Below are 20,455 nucleotides of genomic sequence, written 5' to 3' on the forward strand. Positions count from 1 at the left end.
TTCAGCTTGTAGTCAAACATGACAGTTTATGCCTTTTTCATGGATCCATGTCCAACTCTACCTTTCCCAAGGTAACAAGCAAATCTGCACAACTTAGCAGTGGGAAATATCTTGTTTATGTTTACGTTGTAACAGTTGTGAAAGATGGCATATTACATTGAACATATGTTGATTGTAGTTCAAAATACAGTGGTTTCTCTGCAGATTTGTTTTGCTGAGTTTAGCTATAGTACTAAACTACAGTGGGAGAGTAGCGGATACGGTGTCATAGTTCTCTGCTTTTAAAAGGCAGCAGAGAACTTCTGGTTGTGGGCAAGGTAAGTAAGCACATGCCATTCTTTCTCCCCCCAGTGAATGCAGTTATAAAGTCTGGACAGGATTCATAAAGCAGCTATTTGAGAACTCTGAAAAGTAAATGAGAGCAGAAGATTAGAGAAGAAGATCAGAATATAAAATACTGTCAAATAGGGGTGAGCTCTCTCTTCTTTTTCCCTCCAGTAAACCCTGGTGTGGACTCCAGAGAAGCACAAAGCCTGAAATGAACATCAAATGCAGGTAGAGAAAGCTCTAAGAGAGCCCTTGAGCTCTGGCTTAAGGAAAAGAAAGGGATTCTGAATGCTCAGAAAAATTCAGATCTATCTTCCCCTTACCATTTTCTTACACCCCAGCATTCCCCACAGCAGCAATGATAAATGCCTTCAGGGACTTAGAATTGTGATGGAAGAGAGCTCTCCTCTCTGATAAAAGAAGCGGTCATCCCAAGAAGATGGGATAAACCAACATTGCTTTTATTCCCCCTCTTTCTGTCATATCATTGCTTGGTCCTGGACATGAACACAGTTGCAGGAAATATGCAGTAGAGCAAGGTAACTAAAACCTTAGATTTCTGGCTGAAAGACCAAAAAAGGGAGCCCTAAGGAACAGCAAAGGCCTGGGATGACAACAGAGAAGGAGGGGTGCAGGAAAACAGCCCCATAAAGATGCTCATGAACTCTCAGGTCCATCTTTAGGCTGTAAATGGGTGAATCTGGCCCTAAATACCTGTACAGTAGATGTTAGGAACTAAACTACAGGATAGTACAACCCAGATCCCACATTGGTAACTTGATGGTGCATACACACCAGACAGAGATATGAATAGCACTGCAAAGACTTTGAAAACAGAATTAACACTGTAACTGCAACTTTCAGAAGATGAGTCATAACTTGTGGCCTGAACTCAATTGAGTCAATTGCCTACTTAAATAATTAAGCTTCTCGGGGCACCTGGGTGGCTCAGTCGGTTGAGTGTCTGCCTTCGGCTCAGGCAATGATCCCAGGGTCCTGGGTTGGAGCCACAAGTCAGGCTCCATGCTCATCAGGGAGTCTTCTTCTCCCTCTCCCTCTGCCCTTCCCTGAACATCTATATGTATCTCTCTCAAATAAATAAATAAAATCTTAAAAAAAATTAAGCTTCTCCTTTAAAGAACTGGGGTGGGGGGGGTGGGTACAAAATAAGCCCAAAGCAAGCAGAAAAAAAATAACATAAAGACATAAATCAATGAAATAGCAATCAGAAAGATAATTGTGAAAAATCAATAAAAACAAAAGCTGATTTTTCAAAAAAAATTAATAAAATGGATAAGCCTTTACTAAGAATGACAAAGAGAGAAAATCCAAATTACTAATAATAGGAATAAAAGGGAACTATGAATGCAGACCCCAAAGACATTAAAAAGATGAGAAACACTACCAATAATTCCACATATATTAACAACTGGAATAAAATGGGCAACTCCTCAAAAACTTCAAAAAACTACAACAACAACAACAAACCCACTGAAACTCACCTACAAAGAAAGAGATAACCTGAGTAGTCCTATAACTCCTAAAGAAATTGACATGGTTAAAAGGGGAAAAAAGAAACCTTGAAACCCAGATGATTTGTTGGCAAATTCTAACAAACATGTAGAGGACAAGTAACTCCAATTCTTCCTAATGTTTCCCAGATATCCTAATAAAGTACTTTAACAAATAAATCTACAACTAACAATCATACTCCATGGTGAAAAAATGGAATGGTTTCTCCCTAATATTAGAAGCAAAGCCAGGATAGCCACTGTAACCACTTCTATTCAGCATCATACTAGAAATCCTAGCTACTGCAATAAGGCAAAAGAAAAAAATAAAAGGCATATGGATTGGGAAGAAAGAAAACCACTCCTACTCACAGTTAACAAGTGTGACTATTTAGAAAATCCCAAGGATGCAACCAAACTCCCAGAACTAAAAAGTGACTTCAGTAAGGCCACAGGATACAAGGTCAACACATGAAAATCCATTGTAGTTTTATATACCAGCAACCAAAATTGAAAACCAAGACATATCTAACAGATATGTACAAGACCTGTATTTTGAAAACTACAAAACAATGATGCACAAAATAAATAAATGGAGAGACAATGCAGTATTCATGGATTGGAAGTCTCATAATAGTAAAGATGTCTACATTCCCCAAGTTGATCCATAGATTCAACACAATTCCAAAGTTCTAGTAGAATTTTTGGAGATATGGCAAGCTTATTTTAAAATTTATGTGGAAAAGTAAAGGAACTTGAATAGCCAACACAATTATTTTTCTTTTAGCCAACACAATTTTTAAAATAAAGAATAAAGTGAAAAAATAACACAGCTAGATTTTAAGATTTAAAAGTACAATAACCAAAAGAACATGGCACTGACAAAGACACAAATACATAGATCAATGGAAAAGAATAGAGTGTAGAAATCGATACTTATCTATCCATATATATCCATCCATAAACCCCCAAATATACATCCAATTGATTTTTGATAAGTCTGTAAAGGCCATTCAACGGAAAAAATAGTCTTTTTAACAAATGGTGCTGGAACTATTGAACATCTAATGCAAACAAAACATTAACCTAAACCTCACATCTTATACAAAAATTAACTCAAATCATAGAATTGAATGCAAAATGTAAAACTCTATAACTGCTAGAAGAAAGCAAAGGAACAAATATTTATGACCTGAGATTAAACCAAAAGTTCTTGAATATAACACCAAAAACACATATACAGAAAAATTTGATAATTTGGACTTTGTAAAGAGAATGAGAAGACAAGATATATACTGGGGAAAAACATTGGCAAAACACATCTCTAACAAAGGACTTGGATCCAGAATATATGAGATACTCTCAAAACTCAACAGGAAAAAGCAAACAGCCCAATTTAAAAATAGGCAAAAGACTTGGGCAGATGCTTCATCGAGTAGTATATAATAGATGGCAAATAATGAAAAGACACTCATTAAAATGATTCAACGATTAAAATTTTAAAGGGCTGGCAATACCTAGTGCTGGCAGGGATGTAGAGCAAATGGAACTCTCTCTCATACACTGTTAGTAGAAATGCAAAATTTGCACTCTAGAAAATGGTTTGTCAATTTCTTATGAAGTTAAACATACACTTACCATATGACCCAGGAATTCCCTTCCTAGGTGTTTAACCTAGAGAAATGAAAATTTATATTTACACAAAACTTGTTCATCAATGTTGATAGCAGCTCTATTCATAACTGCCTAAAACTGAAAATGACCCAGATGCCCTTCAACAAGTAAATAGGTAAATAAATGGAAGCATCCATACAATAGAATACTACTGAGCAATAAAAAGGAACATGTGATTGATGTAGGCAACAACTCTGATAAATCTCAAAGATGTTATGTTGAAAGAAGTCAGTTGGAAAGGGTTACATATTGTATGATTCCATTTATGTGGCAATCTCAAAAATACAAAACTATAGCGATTGGTGGTTGCCAGAGGTTGGGATGGGAGATGCAGGGGTCAGGCAGCTTTCTGGGGTGGTAGAACAGTTCTGTATCCTGATTAGGGTGCTGGTTATATGAACCTATACCCATCTTAAAACTCCCAACTGCATACCAAGAAAGTCAATTATTGTATGTTAATTTTAAATACTAAAAAAAAAAAAATAAAACAAATGTAATAAATACTTAAATAGTCATTCACATGGAAATACAACCAGAATCTGTAGTTGGATGCTTATCACATGGCATTGTGACTGTATTGCAAGTAACAGAATAGGTCTATCCCTGGCATGTCCATTTCTCTAGGACAGAAACCTTAGCTTTACAATCTCTGTATCTCCAGGATCTCACAGAACCCCTGGTATTTAAAGAAGGCACTCAATATTTTTTCAAAGATGAAAAACTGACTAAATTAGGTATAAATGGTTTACATTATTTCATTTGATGGAGAACAGGCATAAATTGGAATTTAATAAGCAGTTAGTGAAGGATAAAAGTTCTAGAAAGATATTTTACAATTTTATACCTTTGTTATTTTTGGCATTAGCTGAACAGGAGCTGGTAGTTGGAACATTTAGAATGAATATTCATGATTTTATAAAATTTATAATATTCATGAATTTATAAAATTCAGTGTGCATAGGTGCCCTTCAGCGAGGACTTTACTATGAAGTCACTTAATTATAAAGATTTTTTAATTGAAGTATTCCTCCAATAATCCATTAAGCTACATGCACAAGATTTGTGGTGAAATATTCTATTTGTTTAGTTTTGTTCTATTGGATAAAGCACTAAATAGTTTTCAATAAAACTCAGGCTTTGTATGTGGTCATATATGACCAAAAATAAAATTTCAGAATTCTTTGTATAAAGATGAAATTTCCCACGTGCAGAGACACTAGTAGTATGTTGCAATTCCTAAGAACCCATACGTTACATTGTTACTGCCATGACCTTCTCCCAACCAAAAAAAAAAGGTTTTAGAAAGCTAGAGAGAAAGAAAGACTGTGCAAGTTGCTTTAAGAAACCAACATTTACTACAGGAACAGGAGAAAGAGGGGCTTCTCCCCAGAAGAGATCATCTATAGAAGAATTTTTCTGAGCAGAGAATGGCTGACCAAGAGTCAAAAAAAAAAAAAAAATCAGACAAGCTGAATCCAAGATACTGGGGTCCTGACTTTCATGAGGACCAAAGCAACATTAATGTGATTATTAAACATTGCTGAAAATAGCAAATAGCATGAGAGGGGGTCAAAACTCTAAACCACTGCTGTAATATGTAAAGACACTGCTTGTTCTCGGGTTTTTCTCCAGGCTCCTTCACAGTGTTTTCCTTTTTTAAATAGTCTAATTTAGGGGCGCCTGGGTGGCTCAGTTGGTTAAGCATCTGCCTTTGGCTCAGGTCATGATCCCAGGGTCCTGGGATGGAACCCCACATCATGGAGCCTGCTTCTCCCTCTCCCTCTGCCTCTCCTACTGCTTGTGTTCTCTCACTCTCAAATAAACAAATAAAATCTTTAAAAAAATAAATAATTTAAAAATTAAAAATTAAAATACTCTAATAAGTTTTATTACATAAATATTTCAGAGATATGTAAATATAAAATCTATAATATGTAATATTTAATATATCATATATAGATATAAAATATTTTAGATCAACATTCAAGTTTTAAAGTGGCCACACCTAGGTGTTCTGCCTGTTACACCTTATCACAACAGTGACAGTTTACCTTATTGTAGTATACACACCTGGAACCAACAAAGAAGAGCCTTGTTTAAATTATACAACTAAAACTGTGATAGAAATGAGACAAATTCCACATGCATCTCTATTGTTGGTATTCTCGATTCTTTGAACTCTATCAATATAGCCTCTGAAAATCACTGAAAGCCATTCCTTGGGCTCCAATTTACTGAACAGGCCTTTTGTAGAATGTAGGATATACCCCCAGAATAACCTCCAAATTGAAAATTAAGTGTTATTTTCCTATTGATTTTCTGGCCAATTTTAAGTTCCATGAAGGCAGCTCTCTATTGTGCACAAAATGGTGGACATAGAGCAAGTACAAGATAATGTTTTTGAAAAATGAATGAATAAATGTGTATTTGAGAGACTAGGACTGAAAGTAGATTATATGATTGAACTTCAGGAATCGTTTTGGCCTATTCCTAGATGATAGACATTGCACAATTCAATAAGACATGTATCTTTCATTCCTTCATTCTGCCAACCAATGACTCCGTTTGGTTTCAGAATACTTTTTGTTAAGATCTGTGATCAGGGCTGGGGAACACAAAAATTCCATAAGAAGATATGGTCATTGGGTGCCTCGGTGGCTCAGTTGGTGAAGCAACTGCCTTCGGCTCAGGTCATGATCCTGGAGTCCCAGGATCGAGTCCCACATCAGGCTCCCTGCTCAGCAGGGAGTCTGCTTCTCCCTCTGACCTTTCCCCCTCTTGTGCTCTCTCTCTCATTCTCTCTCTCTCTCAAATAAAATCTTTAAAAAAAAAAAAAGATATGGTCATTGATCTCAAGTAGCCTAAGTCTAATGCACAACACACACACATAGAGCTAATGTAATTAATACCAGACTATTAAACCTTGAGAACTATAATAAATGTATCAATAGTGAACTCCAGTGAGAACATAACTAATACGAAAAGAATCAACAAAGAATTCCTTGAAAAGCCAATGATTCAACTAGGGCTTAAGAGATACATAGGTTCCTCATAGGTGAAAGGTGGCAGAATGTAAATTGTTAAAGGTGTGAACTTTGAAGCCAAGCCATCTGAGTTTGCCTCCCAGTCTACCCCTTGTTAGCTGTGTGACCTTGAGCAAGTTACTGAACCGCTTTGTGCATCAGATTCCCCACAAGACCACGGCTGGAGATAACAGCAAATGTGCCATAGGGCTGTTGGGGGAGTAATTAGTTAAGCAGTTAATGTCAAGCACCTGAACCAGTACCTGAACCAGAACAAAAGCTAAGCATCGGGAAGAGAAAGAAAGGGCAAGACAGAGGCAACAACTTTTTTATGTAAAAGAAGTCCTAAAGTGCTAAAGCAATTCTTTTTCACCAGAAAAAAATAAAAACATAGAATACATTAAGTACAAATTATTAACTACGGATGAAGCGTGTTTTGCTGACTCAGAGATAGTTTTCGGTCATTCATCTTTTATTACAATCATGGATTCTCCACCCAAATAATGCCCGGATGCATGTGCATGCACTCAAAACTCCACACATAATTTTTGGGGTCCGTTCACAAAGCAAGGACAACAGGCACCCTCCTTCGACCTCATCCCTGAGTTACATGTAATGGAATGGTCTACGGCCATTACAAACATTCCATAAGAACCAATGCTTAGTATGGAGTTTTATACAACCCCATGCGATCATGGGCCCTAAAGTAACGCATCAAAAACCTACACCTGAACGCTTAGAGGACTGAGACAGATAGAACACAAAGAACCAGACAGCTCCATCTCAAATGACGGAGGGACAAAGAAGGCAGTTAGGGCTGGCGGGTCCTTGTCTGAGAAGCAGACCTGTGAGGGAAAAGGAGGCGGGTAGTCTAACCCTGAGGAGGACAGGAGGGTGCTAGACAAAATGGAGAAACGGACCGGCTTTGTACTCACGTGGTGAAGGAGCCCGGGGGAGCAGACACTCTCCGCAGGTCGGCAGCTGCCACCTGATGGATGCTAGAGGCAGCAGGGAATGAGCAGCGAAGACAGTCAGCACAACAGCGTGGACAGACAGGGAACAAGCCAGGAGAGAGAAAGAGAGACACACAAAATTTAAACAGAAATTAAATGAGCGCATCACCAAACAGTGAATGAAAAGAAAAGGAAAATCCAGCCAGCCACGGACATAATCCAAAAAGCCGGTGACAGTAATGAAGCCAACAGGACACATGGCGAGGCCTGGCTCTAAGGCAAGCCAGGGACCGACCCGCAGGGCAGCGTGGGGTGCGGGCAGATGCGGCGGGAGTGCAGACACCGGGCAGGGCTGCAGGCGGGCGGGAGCACCCTCATGTTCCTCTCTTGCTCTAGGTCATCTGAGACGTCCAAGGAGAGGATGCGTGCGTGTACACACACACACACACACACACGCACACACTAGAGAGGAGTAGGCTGGCATAGTAAACTCATCTTTGAGAAGAGTCAAGGTAAATTTAATCCTTTAACATAGACCTCTTGATTCCAGAGCTCTGTAGGAAATTTGTGTCAAAAGACAGCCATCTTGAAAAGCGTGGCTCAACAAAACCTGTAATGACTGCAGGTAATACCAAGAAAGCCTAGAGTCATCATATGACGCCACAATTTCACTCATACTCCTGGTAGAAAAGGGAAGCCATAGACTTCACCCTTTTCTCTCTTCTTTTATAATGGAAAAAACCGGAGCACCTGGGTGGCTCAGTCGTTAAGTGTCTGCCTTCCGCTCAGGGCATGATCCCAGGATCCTGGGATCGAGTCCTGCATCCAGGCTCTCTGCTTCTCCCTCTCCCACTCCCCCTGCTTGTGTTCCTTTTCTCGCTGTCTCTCTCTGTCAGATAAATAAATAAAATCATTTAAAAAAAAAAAAGAACCGTCAGTAGCTATTAGAAAAGGTGAAATATAAAATTTAAGAAACTAAATCCAAAATGTGTTGTCACATTTACAGAATTATTCTCTCTCTCAGAGGATTTGAAGAGCTTCACTGTAACTGTAATAGGCACAGCACCCCTATCCCTCTTTTTTGCTGGGTATGTAAGTTCTCACATAAAGTCACCCATGAATCAACTCCTTGTTTTCCTCAAAGGACTAGCAATTCCAGGATGACGGAATCCAATCAACGAGTTGTCCAATTCAAAGCTTACCAACTAGAAATCTTGCCCCTGAATAATATGATTGCCCTTCACCGTGTAGTCTTAATTACCAGTGAGCTCAGGATTTCAGCTAGCTTAAGATCTCCCTAAGCACCTGAGAAATTTTAAATTTCTGATCTCTTTCAAAGGTGCCTTTTGAATAGTATCATCAAATTTATGTGGGTACCATGTTACTAGTACATGAATATGAACCTAGGCAAAACTCTTCTATTACTTTATGGGGCAATGATAGTTACTGCAGCTCTTATTTTGAATAGATTCATAAGCCATGATAAAATGAGATATGCTCTTGTCCCAGTAGGGTGGGGGTCTAGTGAACACAAGTCTAGCCCTTCAGTTTCTATATAGTAATAGCAAATGGGATTATAGACCAAGAAATATATTTTTTTGGAAATAATTTTTTTTTGGTATAAATGAAGATGTAGTGGCATCATGAAGGCCTACTATTTAACCATTTCTCATGGGATTTCCCCCACCTATCCAATCCATGTGAACCAGATCTTGAAATTTTTAAGTATGTATCTTCCATTTATTCCAAGACATCATCTCCATTACTTTTATATTCATGGATTTTAGATCTATGTTATTTTAGATGCAATCTCAGAGCAATGTTAACAGATAGAGGATTATCGATCTGATCTATGTTCAAGCCACTGATTCAACACATAATCATGTCTTAGACGTACTGGTAGGCACTGAGGACCCTAAGAGGAAAACTCTAAGCTGGGAGGAGAGACAAGTAAACCAAGAACTATATTATTCTTGATAAATGGTGTGATGAACATAACCTAGAACACTAACAGGAGTATCTAACAGCTAGAAGTAGATCAAAAAGGATTCTTAGGGAAAATGATATTTCAATGGGGTCTTGAACTTGAGCAAGAGTTAACCGACAAAAAGGCAGGAAGGAAGGCAGTGCAAAAAGAGCAAGAGAAGTGCCAAAGAGTGAGGATGCACGAGGCAGGCCAGTGCTCCAGACGAGCAATGATCTTTGGGGCGCAGGAGGACGACGACAGCAATGATCAAAAAGCTCTGCAAAGCTAAGGAATATCAGTTTAACTTTTCGAGAAAGATCCTTCTAAGTACTAATTACTAATCTACTGGAAAAAGCATTGTGTGAAGAGCAGTGACGCAGGAAGCAAGGAAACATGAGCATAATTTAGTGATGCTGTGGTGAGGTAACTTAGATGGCCTTTGGACACAGGCTGTATTACTAGCAGAGTGGGTAGGTGGCATGAGTCAAAGACACGGGAGATAGGGGCACCTGGGTGGCTCAGATGGTTGAGCGTCTGACTCTTGGGTTCAGCTCAGGCCATCATCTCTGGGCCATGGGATCAAGCCACATGTCGGGCCCAGCACTCAGCGGGGAGTTTGCTTGAAGATTCTCTCCCTCTGCCCCTTCCCCCACTCTCTCTTTCTGAAATAAATAAATAAATCTTTACCCCCCCCCAAAAAAAAAGATGTGGGAAATAAATAGAAGGAGCAGGTGACTGCAAGGACTCCATGGCTGGAACATGGTGAATGGGTAGATGGTTCCATGCAGACAAATGTGAATGAGGAGGGCTCACTGGCCGATAAGCAGAGAAAGCAAAGGGAGCAGAGTTAACAAGCCCATTTTCAGCCTGCAGTCTGAGGTTGTTGGGGGTATCCAGGTAAAGATGTCAGCTGAGATATCTGGATATGAGTCTCTGGCTTTTGGAAGGAACGCCGGGAGAGACGACACAGATGTGAAATTTATTCCCTTATCAGTCATAGATGAAATCTGGGGTACAGATGTGATCTCCCAGAGAAAGGCAAACCTGTGAGGAGCACCACTGCTCGAGTGGAAAAGGAAGCCAGTTGTTTAGGGAACCACAGTACTTGATTCTCAGATATTCACAGTTAACTCCCTCCCCCCACCCCCCAATCCTCATCACACACAGAGGTTTCTAAATGAATTCTCCAGACATTTTAAACCAGTTCTCTTTCTTCTGAAAGAAGATGGGCAAATGGAACAGAAGTAACAGTCGCAGAAAACAAGGACTGCTGAGAGAAAGAGAGAGAGAGAGAGAGAGAGAATGAAGGAGGAAAACAGGGAAGGAAGGAAGAAAATAAAGAAATATCTTTCGATTATCTCTCTGCCTTGGCTGCAAAATGAACTTGGCCCAACCGTGGCCGAAACAGAAAAGCCTAGAGGACTTAGAAGGTTGAAGAAAACTTGTGGAAAGGTCTTAATGGCCAGGCAACCCTCAAACTAGAAACTCCACCTGGAAATCCAGTGGAAGAAGTCAGATTTCAAAACAAGGATTTCTAGTAAAATAGAAAGAGGAAATCTAATTGCAGAGGGTGAAAAAGAGCAGTCAGGGAGAGCAATTGAGGTGTAGTGAACACACGTGACAAGATAAGTGGGTGTTTGGTTTTCCTCTGAAAATGTGGTATCTGTATTGCTTTCCTAAAAAATATAGTGTTTTGATAGTTATTCATCATCAGTAGTAATAAATATCTTTGCTAAGTTTTACAAGTGTCCTTTTTGGAACTGAAAAGCACATTATTGTCCTTCAGAGGTTTCCTGAGGCCAGAGGCTGCTTAGGTGGACGCACCACTGCCCCCTGGTGGGAAGGAACTATTTTTGAGTTGAGGCTGTTTCCTCGAACACCCTGCAGCTAAATCTATGCCACCGCATCATCTATCTGCCATATGTAGTCTAAGTATGAAAAGAAAACAACTATTTGTATTTGTTTTTATATGTGAAGAAGGCCCAAGTGAATTCTTAAGAATACAGTTGCCGACAATGAATCATGGAACACTACATCAAAAACTAATGATGTAATGTATGGTGATTAACATAACAATAAAAAATTAAAAAAAAAAAAAAGAATACAGTTGCCGAGCAGATACAAACTCTTTCTCACTTCAAGGGCAAGAGCTGTTTGAAACTAAGCACCTGGAAACAATTTCGTGTCTGGTAAGGTTATTAAATATAGCACCACCAGGCAGGAGGACGGGAGCTCTTTGCCTGCAGATATTAAGAACTTTTAGTTTTATTATAGCTTCTTAATGATCTACAAGTGGCCCCAAACAACCTGAGCTACCATACTATCTCCAAGGTAGCTTTTCATTTAGTTCAGAGCTTTCTCCCTGACCACTGGTTCATGGATTAACACTAACATTTCTAGAGAGCATATGGTCAACCATATACTGTTGTTGACATCCTACCTTTTTAACATAAACTTGCCAGCTGTATATTTAGCCTAATAGAAGCTAGAGGCAAGGAGAAAAGAAAACCATTGGGAATGAACCAGGAGTTTCACTAGCTGCAAAATGTAAACAAAATAAGGAATACAACTGAACAATGGATAATGGTCTGGGGAAATGGATAATGGCCTGGATAATGATCTGGGGAAAGTGCTGAGCGACTCTGATGTCCAGAGAGACTCTAGGAGAGGAACTCTCACGCCAGCTTCAGACTTAGAAGTGGATGCCAAAAATGCAAACACTTTAAGAGCCCTGTCTAATGCTATTCCTCAACATATGCCATCTCAGAAAGAGAGGTAAAGTGAGGTTCTGGCAGGGAGCTACGGCACCTCTGTCACTGGTCTATTCTAGGCACTTCTGTCGATTGTAACAGTGACTCCATAAATACGTGGCAAAGCATGCCCTGCTTCACAGGCACCGCAGGAAGCCAGCCATTCAGGACATATCAGTAACCATGCACCACAGGCCACAAACATGAGTAGCACCTTGGGGGGGGGTCCCTCGCTGTGACAGAATAATGACCCGAGGCTGAGCCATAAATGGCCCTATCTTGAGCTAGACCAGGCATATGGGCATTATATACAGAAGATACTCGGAAAGAGGCCCCAAATCCCCATTCTTCTCCATCCCTTTCTCCAACCCCAGATAGACATCTCCATTTAAAAAATTAGATGAAGGGGTGCTACAATGAACACACACTCTGAATATCTAGTTATTATCTCCTTATCTCAAATCAGTTTATCAAAACACCTAAGAAAAGAAAGGGTCCAAGAGGGATACATCTTATTTAGATATTGAATAGTGAGCTAGGTTGTATCTAGACAATAGGATGCCACTCAGAATGGCAAAATTGAGTTGAAGCACCAGAGTCCATGGGACCCCAATGTGGGGGCATCAGGAAAGTGATAACTCACTAACAGGCAGAAGGGGATGCAACGTGGAGAGAGGTGAGCTCCGAATATCCAGCTCTGCCAGCCTCCTGCTATTGGGGAAACCAACACTCTCCAAGTGACCTGGGTAAAAAGGAGGCCAATAGCATTCCTTCTTAAAACACAACAGAACATATTTATCTTGATGTGTTTTATGACCCTAGAATCACTCTAAATGATTTTCTCTTGTTCCCAATAAATATAGACCAAAGTGGTCAATGAAGAAGAGTTATCTCATATACAATACGGTAGTTATTTCTAAAAGAAGAGTGTGGTCACTGTGTAATAAACATGAAGAAAAGTATGTCAGAGAGACCAAGGAACTCCTGTTTCTTGGACTTTGTTCCTTTCTTAACACAGCAAGGCCCCTAGACCATGCACATGCTTGGTGTTCTCTTCATGGTCTTTGTGTTCACAAAGGTAGGCAAGGGGCAGACTCACTCATTGAGTAAAGGCATGGATGTTCTCCTCTTGCTCTTCTGTACCATGTTGGCTTGATTCCTCAAGGAGATCCGAATCATAGCTGGGGCCAACCTACAGGGCTCCCCATCCACTTGCATGGGGATGGATTTGTAAGTGAGCAGCATGACCTCCCGACACTGGTGTAGCCTTTCCCCGTGGCCTCCAACTTGCAGTGCAGCCTGTGAATTCAAGAGTCCAAAGGAAGCTGGAAGTTAGTTCTTAAGAGTCAGGAAAGCTAGAATCCCCAAGTGCACGCTGAATAACCCAAAGGCCTTTGATAAACATAGTGAAATTTGCTAGCCAGGAGTAGAATGGGAAACCTTGGGTAAATCACCTTAACAAAAATAAACTAAAATTTCTCAACTTTTGATGAGCTTGGCCAAAAATTCTCGATAGCTAATTTTCAGTGTTACGTATTTTCAGTCTTAATTTAATCACATTACTTTAATACAGAAGTTGTTCTCTGTGCGATTTATTCCCATAGAATAACCAATATAAGGAGGAAAAAAAAGACTATAAAAGACATAAAGCACAGTTTAAAGCAATTTTTGTACTAATTTAAATATAAATATATATTATATATTATTTAAATATAAATACATAATATAGTTACACAACATATATATGTATATATAACATATATCTTATATACATACATGCTATCATATGTAACTATATATTACATATGAAATTATATTTAAATTGGCAGCGCACTCTTGGTTAATTTTCAAACTTGGGCAGGTTTCTCCTTTTTACCAAAAACCTCCTCAAGCTACTTCTAATCTGTATAAGATCAATGAAATGCAAAATAATATTAATTACTCAATTACAAACATTATGAAAGGTAAAGCAAAGGATCAAAATCAAACACAGAGCTCAATCCACCACGGTGGCCACAAAATGGAAAAGTCAATCTAAAATGAAAAGCCCGTTGTTAAGGACAACAAATTAACATAACTTTACTGCATTAGTTAAAACATATATGTATATGCACACATATATATTTATATATGTTAAATTAATACACTATACATTTTTATGTTGTGTATGTTATTACATATTTAGTATCATTTACCTTTTAGGGATGAATGGAAATCATACACATTTGGTTATAAAAGAGTACACAAATTATACAACTTGATGAGTGTCTTTATATACATATGTGAATCACCATCCAGATCAAGCTTTAGATAATTTATAGTTTTCCACGTGCTCCTTCCCAATCTTTTCATACTCCTCCCACAAGCCAGTTAGCAACCAATACTCTGACTCCTATCACCACAGATTCAATTTGTTTGAACTTGAACTTCACATAAACCATAGTAGATAATTCTTTTGTGTCTGACATCTTTTGTTCATTACTATTTTTTAAGTACTATATAGCAAAATATATTTAATTGCTCTTCTGCTGGTAAACATTTGGTTGTTTCCAGTTTGTAGCTACCGTTGATGTAAACTTTCTTATAAATATCGCTTGGTAGATACTCGCTTGCGTACGTACAATGAGAAGAGTTGCTATGCCATTAAGCTGAGATGTATAATTAACTTGAATAGATACTGCTAAATAATTTTTCAGCAAGGTTATATTATGTATTTTGAGTTATCAATTAGCTTACAATAAATATAAAAAAAAGGAGTCAGGTTGTAACTTGTTCAAAATCTAAAAGATTAAAACATACTATCAACCTGTTTCCGTATGTCTCATTTCCATGAATGAGGAATAAACTTTGTTAACTGATATTTGTGAAGCCAACCTCCCCTTATTTGGTTGCCAGATATTTATATTTATCCGAGGCGTTGCATTTCTTTTTTTGTACTTGCATTAATTTGAACAAAAGAAACTTGATTATCTATAAATGCAAAAAGAAAAGAAACACAAAGGGGCAAAAGGGACAGAAAGAAAAAAGAATAAAAACTGAGAAGAACTACTTATTGAACACCTGTAATGTTGAAAGCATTCCGTTGGGTGCTTTACATACAATTTTAAAGATTTTTTTTATTTTTATTTTTTATTTGAGAGAGAGAGAATGAGAGATAGAAAGCACGAGAGGGAAGAGGGTCAGAGGGAGAAGCAGACTCCCCGCCGAGCAGGGAGCCCGATGCGGGACTCGATCCCAGGACTCCAGGATCATGACCCGAGCCGAAGGCAGTCGCTTAACCAACTGAGCCACCCAGGTGCCCCTACATACAATTTTATTTAGTTAGTTGGGAGAACAAAAAAGCAGAGGAGAATGCAGTGAGAATTTACTAAAATTCTTTTTGGCCTATTCCCCGATCCTCTGTTATTCAGCTGAAAGTTTTTCTTGGCTGTACTCAAATGATCCACTTAAATCCATTAGCGGATCCACTTAGATTATGAGCCACTATCTCATGTCCACTAAGATCCACTTAGATTAGAGCCACCGTCTCATGTCCAGAACTTTTCTAATATATTTCCCTCGCCTGCAAGTACTTCTCAGCTGAGAACTCTACCCCTTCATCCACTGTTCTGGAAATACCATTTCTTCTTCTCCCCCTCAGCCACCTTTGACTAGGCCCAATCACAAATAAAAATGCAGAACCTGCCAGGTGAGAACTTCTTCCTTGGAGTTTAACAGAACTGAAAACGGTTTTAAATACTTTCCAACCCCTTGGTATGAGAAGGCGTACACGCTACTGTAGAGCACTTTTAAGTCATCTTCCCAGCCTCAAAAATACAGCAACAGCAATACCACAAACATGTAAACAGCTGTCCCGTTGGCATTTCAAAATCAATCCAAGATCACTGCGCAGGCACAGGAGGAATTACGGTAAATAGCTTTTCAGGGTAAAGACAGTTCTTCTATTGTTAGCATAGCCGCAGTGTTTTGGGAACAAGTTAGAATAAAGGTAATTTTTTAAATGCTCATTAGAAATACTTATTTTTCATCACTCAGGGTGGTCTAGGCTTAACCACAAATAACCCCAAGATTTGCTAGAAGGAATCATTTACTGGTAATAATATGGTGATTTATTAGTGACAGAGATTCAATTATCTGTTCAATCTAGGATCTATTACTCTTGTGAAAATTTCAAATATTGCCTTTCTGATAGCATGGGCCCTGATAGGAAAACAAAGACATCCCCTGAACTAAGTGCATCCACTGCCATTTACTGCCCTGTTGCCCAGACCACAACTTCCCTTCATGTCACAGGTGTGGCTTGAGATCCTGTGACTTTCCACACTCTACTCCTCCCTGTGGTACTTGTCTCCATCTTCCTCCATGCCTCATCCTCTTTCTTACCACTCAAGCCCCTATTCTACTTGCTGTCAGATGGGAAGGATGGACAATCCTGGGTTGGTGGGAGCGGAGAAGAAAACATAGAATAGTTAGGAACAAAATCAGCAAAGGGTATGCAAGAACATGAAAACCAGGCTGAAACTATGAAATATAAAACTTTGCTAAGAGAAATGAAAGAACAGCTAAATGGAGAAAGACATAGTTGTAGATTGGAACACTAAATACTGTTAATATGTCAATTCTCCCTAATCTATAGAATCAAAGCAATCCCAATTAAAATCCTAGTTTTTTTTTTTTGTCAACACAGTCAAACTGATTCTAAAATTTATATACAAATGCAAAAGACAGAATAACCAAAACATTCTTAGAAGGGCAAAGTGGCATAATTCATATTACCAGTTTGAAGACTTACTATGAAGCTATAGTAATCAAAACAGTGTGGTACTGCCATAGGATAAAGAAATAAACCAATGAAACAGGATAGAGTCCAAAAATAGAGCCACATACAATCGAAGGGCAAAGGCACTAAGGTAATTCTATAGCAAAGTCTACTCAACAAATAATGCTGGGAAAAATTGAAAAAAATGTATTTTTAAAAAATGAATCTTCATATGTCCTTTACACAATCCACATAAATTAATTTGGACTGAATTAAATACTTATACAGAAAGCTAAAACTATAGATCTTCAAAACTCAAACACAGGAGAATATTTTCCCAACCTTTCTTGGAATAAGGTTTCTTAAGAAGGGCACAGAAAGCCCTCACATGAAATAAGCCTACCTCATAGAATTGGAATTCAGAAGAATGTTTAAAGTTCTTCTTTGACAAATGCTTGTCAAAACAGACACTAAGAAAATAAAAAATCAGAATAGACAGAGAATATATTTGCACTAAATATATCTGTCAAAAGACTTGTATTCGGAATATATAAATAACTCCTGAAATTCAACAATAAAAGACAAACAACCTATTAAAATATGCAAAAAACACACCTCAAAAAAACAAAAAACCACACAAGGTAACAATAAAGTTGAACAACAATGTGTCCTTACTCTCATTTTTTGCTGTTTAAGAGGACATCATGGGATGGACAAAACAGGCATGATTTCTTTCTTTCTTTCTAGGGATGAAATTTTATTCTCGTCTCTCCTTCTGTTTCATCAGGTGTAATATTTAATAGCTTTTTGTTTCTATCTGTGAACACATTTCCAGCACCTGTGGGATATTACTTCTTAACAGGTATTCATGCACATTGCTGTTGGGCAAGTAAACAGAACAAAATTTCTAGAAAGCAGTTTTATAACTGTTATTAAGAGGCTTTAAAATATGTCATTGACAGTAATTTCTTCTGTGGGGATATGTCATCGGAAAGGATTTTGAAATATGAACAGAGGTTTATGAGCAATTATTACAGGATTATTCACACCCACCAAACATCCAAAAACCTCAACATTTCATAAAGGAAGCTTTTCATAAAGGAATAATTATTATATAAATTGAGATATTTATATATGAAAGAGTAGTCAGCCATTTGTGGTATGGGTTTTACTTATAATACGATTTCCTATATGTTTAAAAACAGAAATAAAGCAATTGGAAAAAAACACATCAAAATATAAATAGTTACAGATTATTTAACTATGACTGATATTTTTACTTTTAGTTCTTATGTGTACTATCAAAATAAGCCCACATTTAATATTTTTTCCTAAAAAAATAAAGAATACACTCTCTGGTATGTATAAAACCTCAGCCCTGGGAATTTCCCCATGTGATTTTTCTCACCAAATAACATTTAGCTTTTCTAATTCATAAACATAAAAGAGCTTACATATTTTAATTTCAATGAACATAAAGAAAACTGGCTCTACTTTCTTTAAAGTTTAGGAGACTGAAATCTCTGGATTTCATACTGCATAGCAAATTTGGTGACCAATGCCTCAATCTGTATAATGCTTTGGACTGTCTTAAAGAGTTTTAGATTACTTAGAAACAGACTCAACATGAAAAGACCTTCAAAACCATACAGGCAAAAAATTGTGGCAGAAATAAATACAAATTACAGTGTCTGATTATGGTCTGCATAGAATCCAAAAAGGTAATCAGGGGGCGCCTCGGTGGCTCAGTTGGTTAAGTGCCTGATTCTTGGTTTCAGCTCAGGTCATGATCTCATGGTGGTGAGATTGAGCCCCTGAGCCCCTGTCAGGCTCGCACTCAGCAGGGAGTCTGCTTCAGATTCTCTCTCCTTCTTCCTCTTCCTCACCCTCTGCCCCTCACCCCACTTGCTCACACGTTCTCTCTAAAATAAATAAACAAAATCTTAAAAAAAAAAAAATGGTAATCAGGTTACCAAGCACCCAGCGAAGAATCATCTGAATTTGTAGGAATGCATTTCAACCAGGGAAATGAATTGAAAACTACTGTTTTGAAATTTGCAATCACAAGATAAAGAGTCTAGTTTCAAGAAACATAAACACAAGTCCTGGAAATGAAATTCTTTCTTCTAGAACAATAGTGCACTGTTATATGAGCAGTCAGGTAAGATGTGAATGAGAATAGAGAAACATATGCCCATATTCTTCAGAGAGCATAGGATGTTCAAAACTGTGCAGTATGCACTACATTTAACTATGCTTTCTTGAAGTAGAATTTTTTTTAATCTTGGAAGCAATCTAAAGTCATTAGAATCTGAGATCCACATTTGAGGCTAGCTGCTATGCATTTTTACATGATTCATATATAAAGAGAAAAAATAATTGACATAATTTTAGTATTCCATTTTCTCTTCGCCAGCTTCCATCAACTATTATTCTTTTCCTTTTCCTACCAATGATGGGACGGGAGAGAAGGAAATCTGATAGACCCCCAGAACCTTCTCTCCCAACCTGGAAGGATCCCGTGAACCCTAAACATGTATTTCAAATTGCCTCTATCTCCCTAGATGCTTTACAGGGGTTTCAAATTTAACTTACATAAATTGAGCACTGGGTAATATATAGAACTGTTAAATCACTATATATTATGTTTTATCTAGAGAGAACCATTAAATCACTATATATCTATATATCACAATATATAGAACTGTTAAATCACAATACATAGAACTGTTAAGTCACTATATTGTCCATCTGAAACTAACTTAACACTGTATATTAACTAGACTGGAATTAAAATAAAAATTTAAAATATGGTAAAAAAAAACACAATTCATTTTTTGGCGATATTATCTTTCTTTTATATTCCCCCCCCCCACAACGTATTCACCATTTACCTAATGGCCTCCGCTAGCCAGCCAGGGTTCATGTGTACTCCTTTTTCACCCTTCAAAATAAGTCACCGTGTCTGAATAACTCTTGAACTTGCCTATCCCCCCACCTTCATTACCACTTTCTTCCCCGGATTCCAGGCCTCCTCATTTCTGCACCTGGACTTCGGTACCAACATCTTGCTTTGTCTCTGTGCCTCCAGCAGAGAGATTCTGGTCACCTTCCACCCAGACATCCAGGCCATCTTTCTAAACCACCATTCTGATTCTGTCTCATTCCACCTCTGCCAACCTCCCTGCTTCACAGTTACAAACAACTGTTCCTGGCCTCTCCTTTCTCCACACCAGTGTCTTTCTTCCCCGTCTGTGTCATCACTGAGCCACCATGAGTGCTCTAGGATACCATGCTCTCTCAGGTGATTCTCCCACAGAATGGACGCTCACAATCGCATCCGTAAGTACTCCTGCCTCCTCTGCGCAATTTTTGCTGATTTCCCCAATTTACAAACACTGTTTGGTTTCACTTCTTCTTCCTATCTCCACACATGCCTTTCTCCTAGAATTTATGATGCCAGACCGCAATTGCCTGTGTTTTTTGTGTCCT

At 38.3% G+C, this 20,455-nt stretch overlaps 1 protein-coding gene across 6 annotated transcripts in view; it reads right to left on the minus strand.

Annotated features, from left to right (window-relative positions):
- Positions 1–20,455, minus strand: part of DGKI (diacylglycerol kinase iota) — a 451,310-nt gene that overhangs the window by 138,773 nt on the left and 292,082 nt on the right. For 4 of the 6 annotated variants that reach the window (XM_088018199.1, XM_088018200.1, XM_088018197.1 and 1 more), the window contains one exon: positions 13,304–13,503. In XM_088018199.1, coding sequence (XP_087874325.1) covers positions 13,304–13,503 — 200 coding nt within the window. Of the gene's footprint in view, positions 1–7,470; positions 7,534–13,303; positions 13,504–20,455 lie in introns of all 6 variants that reach the window. The other 2 variants (XM_088018198.1, XM_088018196.1) reach the window with 1 other exon arrangement.

The sequence above is a fragment of the Eumetopias jubatus genome, unplaced genomic scaffold, assembly GCF_037043125.1.
Source record: "Eumetopias jubatus isolate StellerSeaLion01/CBP00866 unplaced genomic scaffold, mEumJub1_p1.0 scaffold_14, whole genome shotgun sequence".
In the NCBI taxonomy this organism is placed as follows: Eukaryota; Metazoa; Chordata; class Mammalia; order Carnivora; family Otariidae; genus Eumetopias; species Eumetopias jubatus.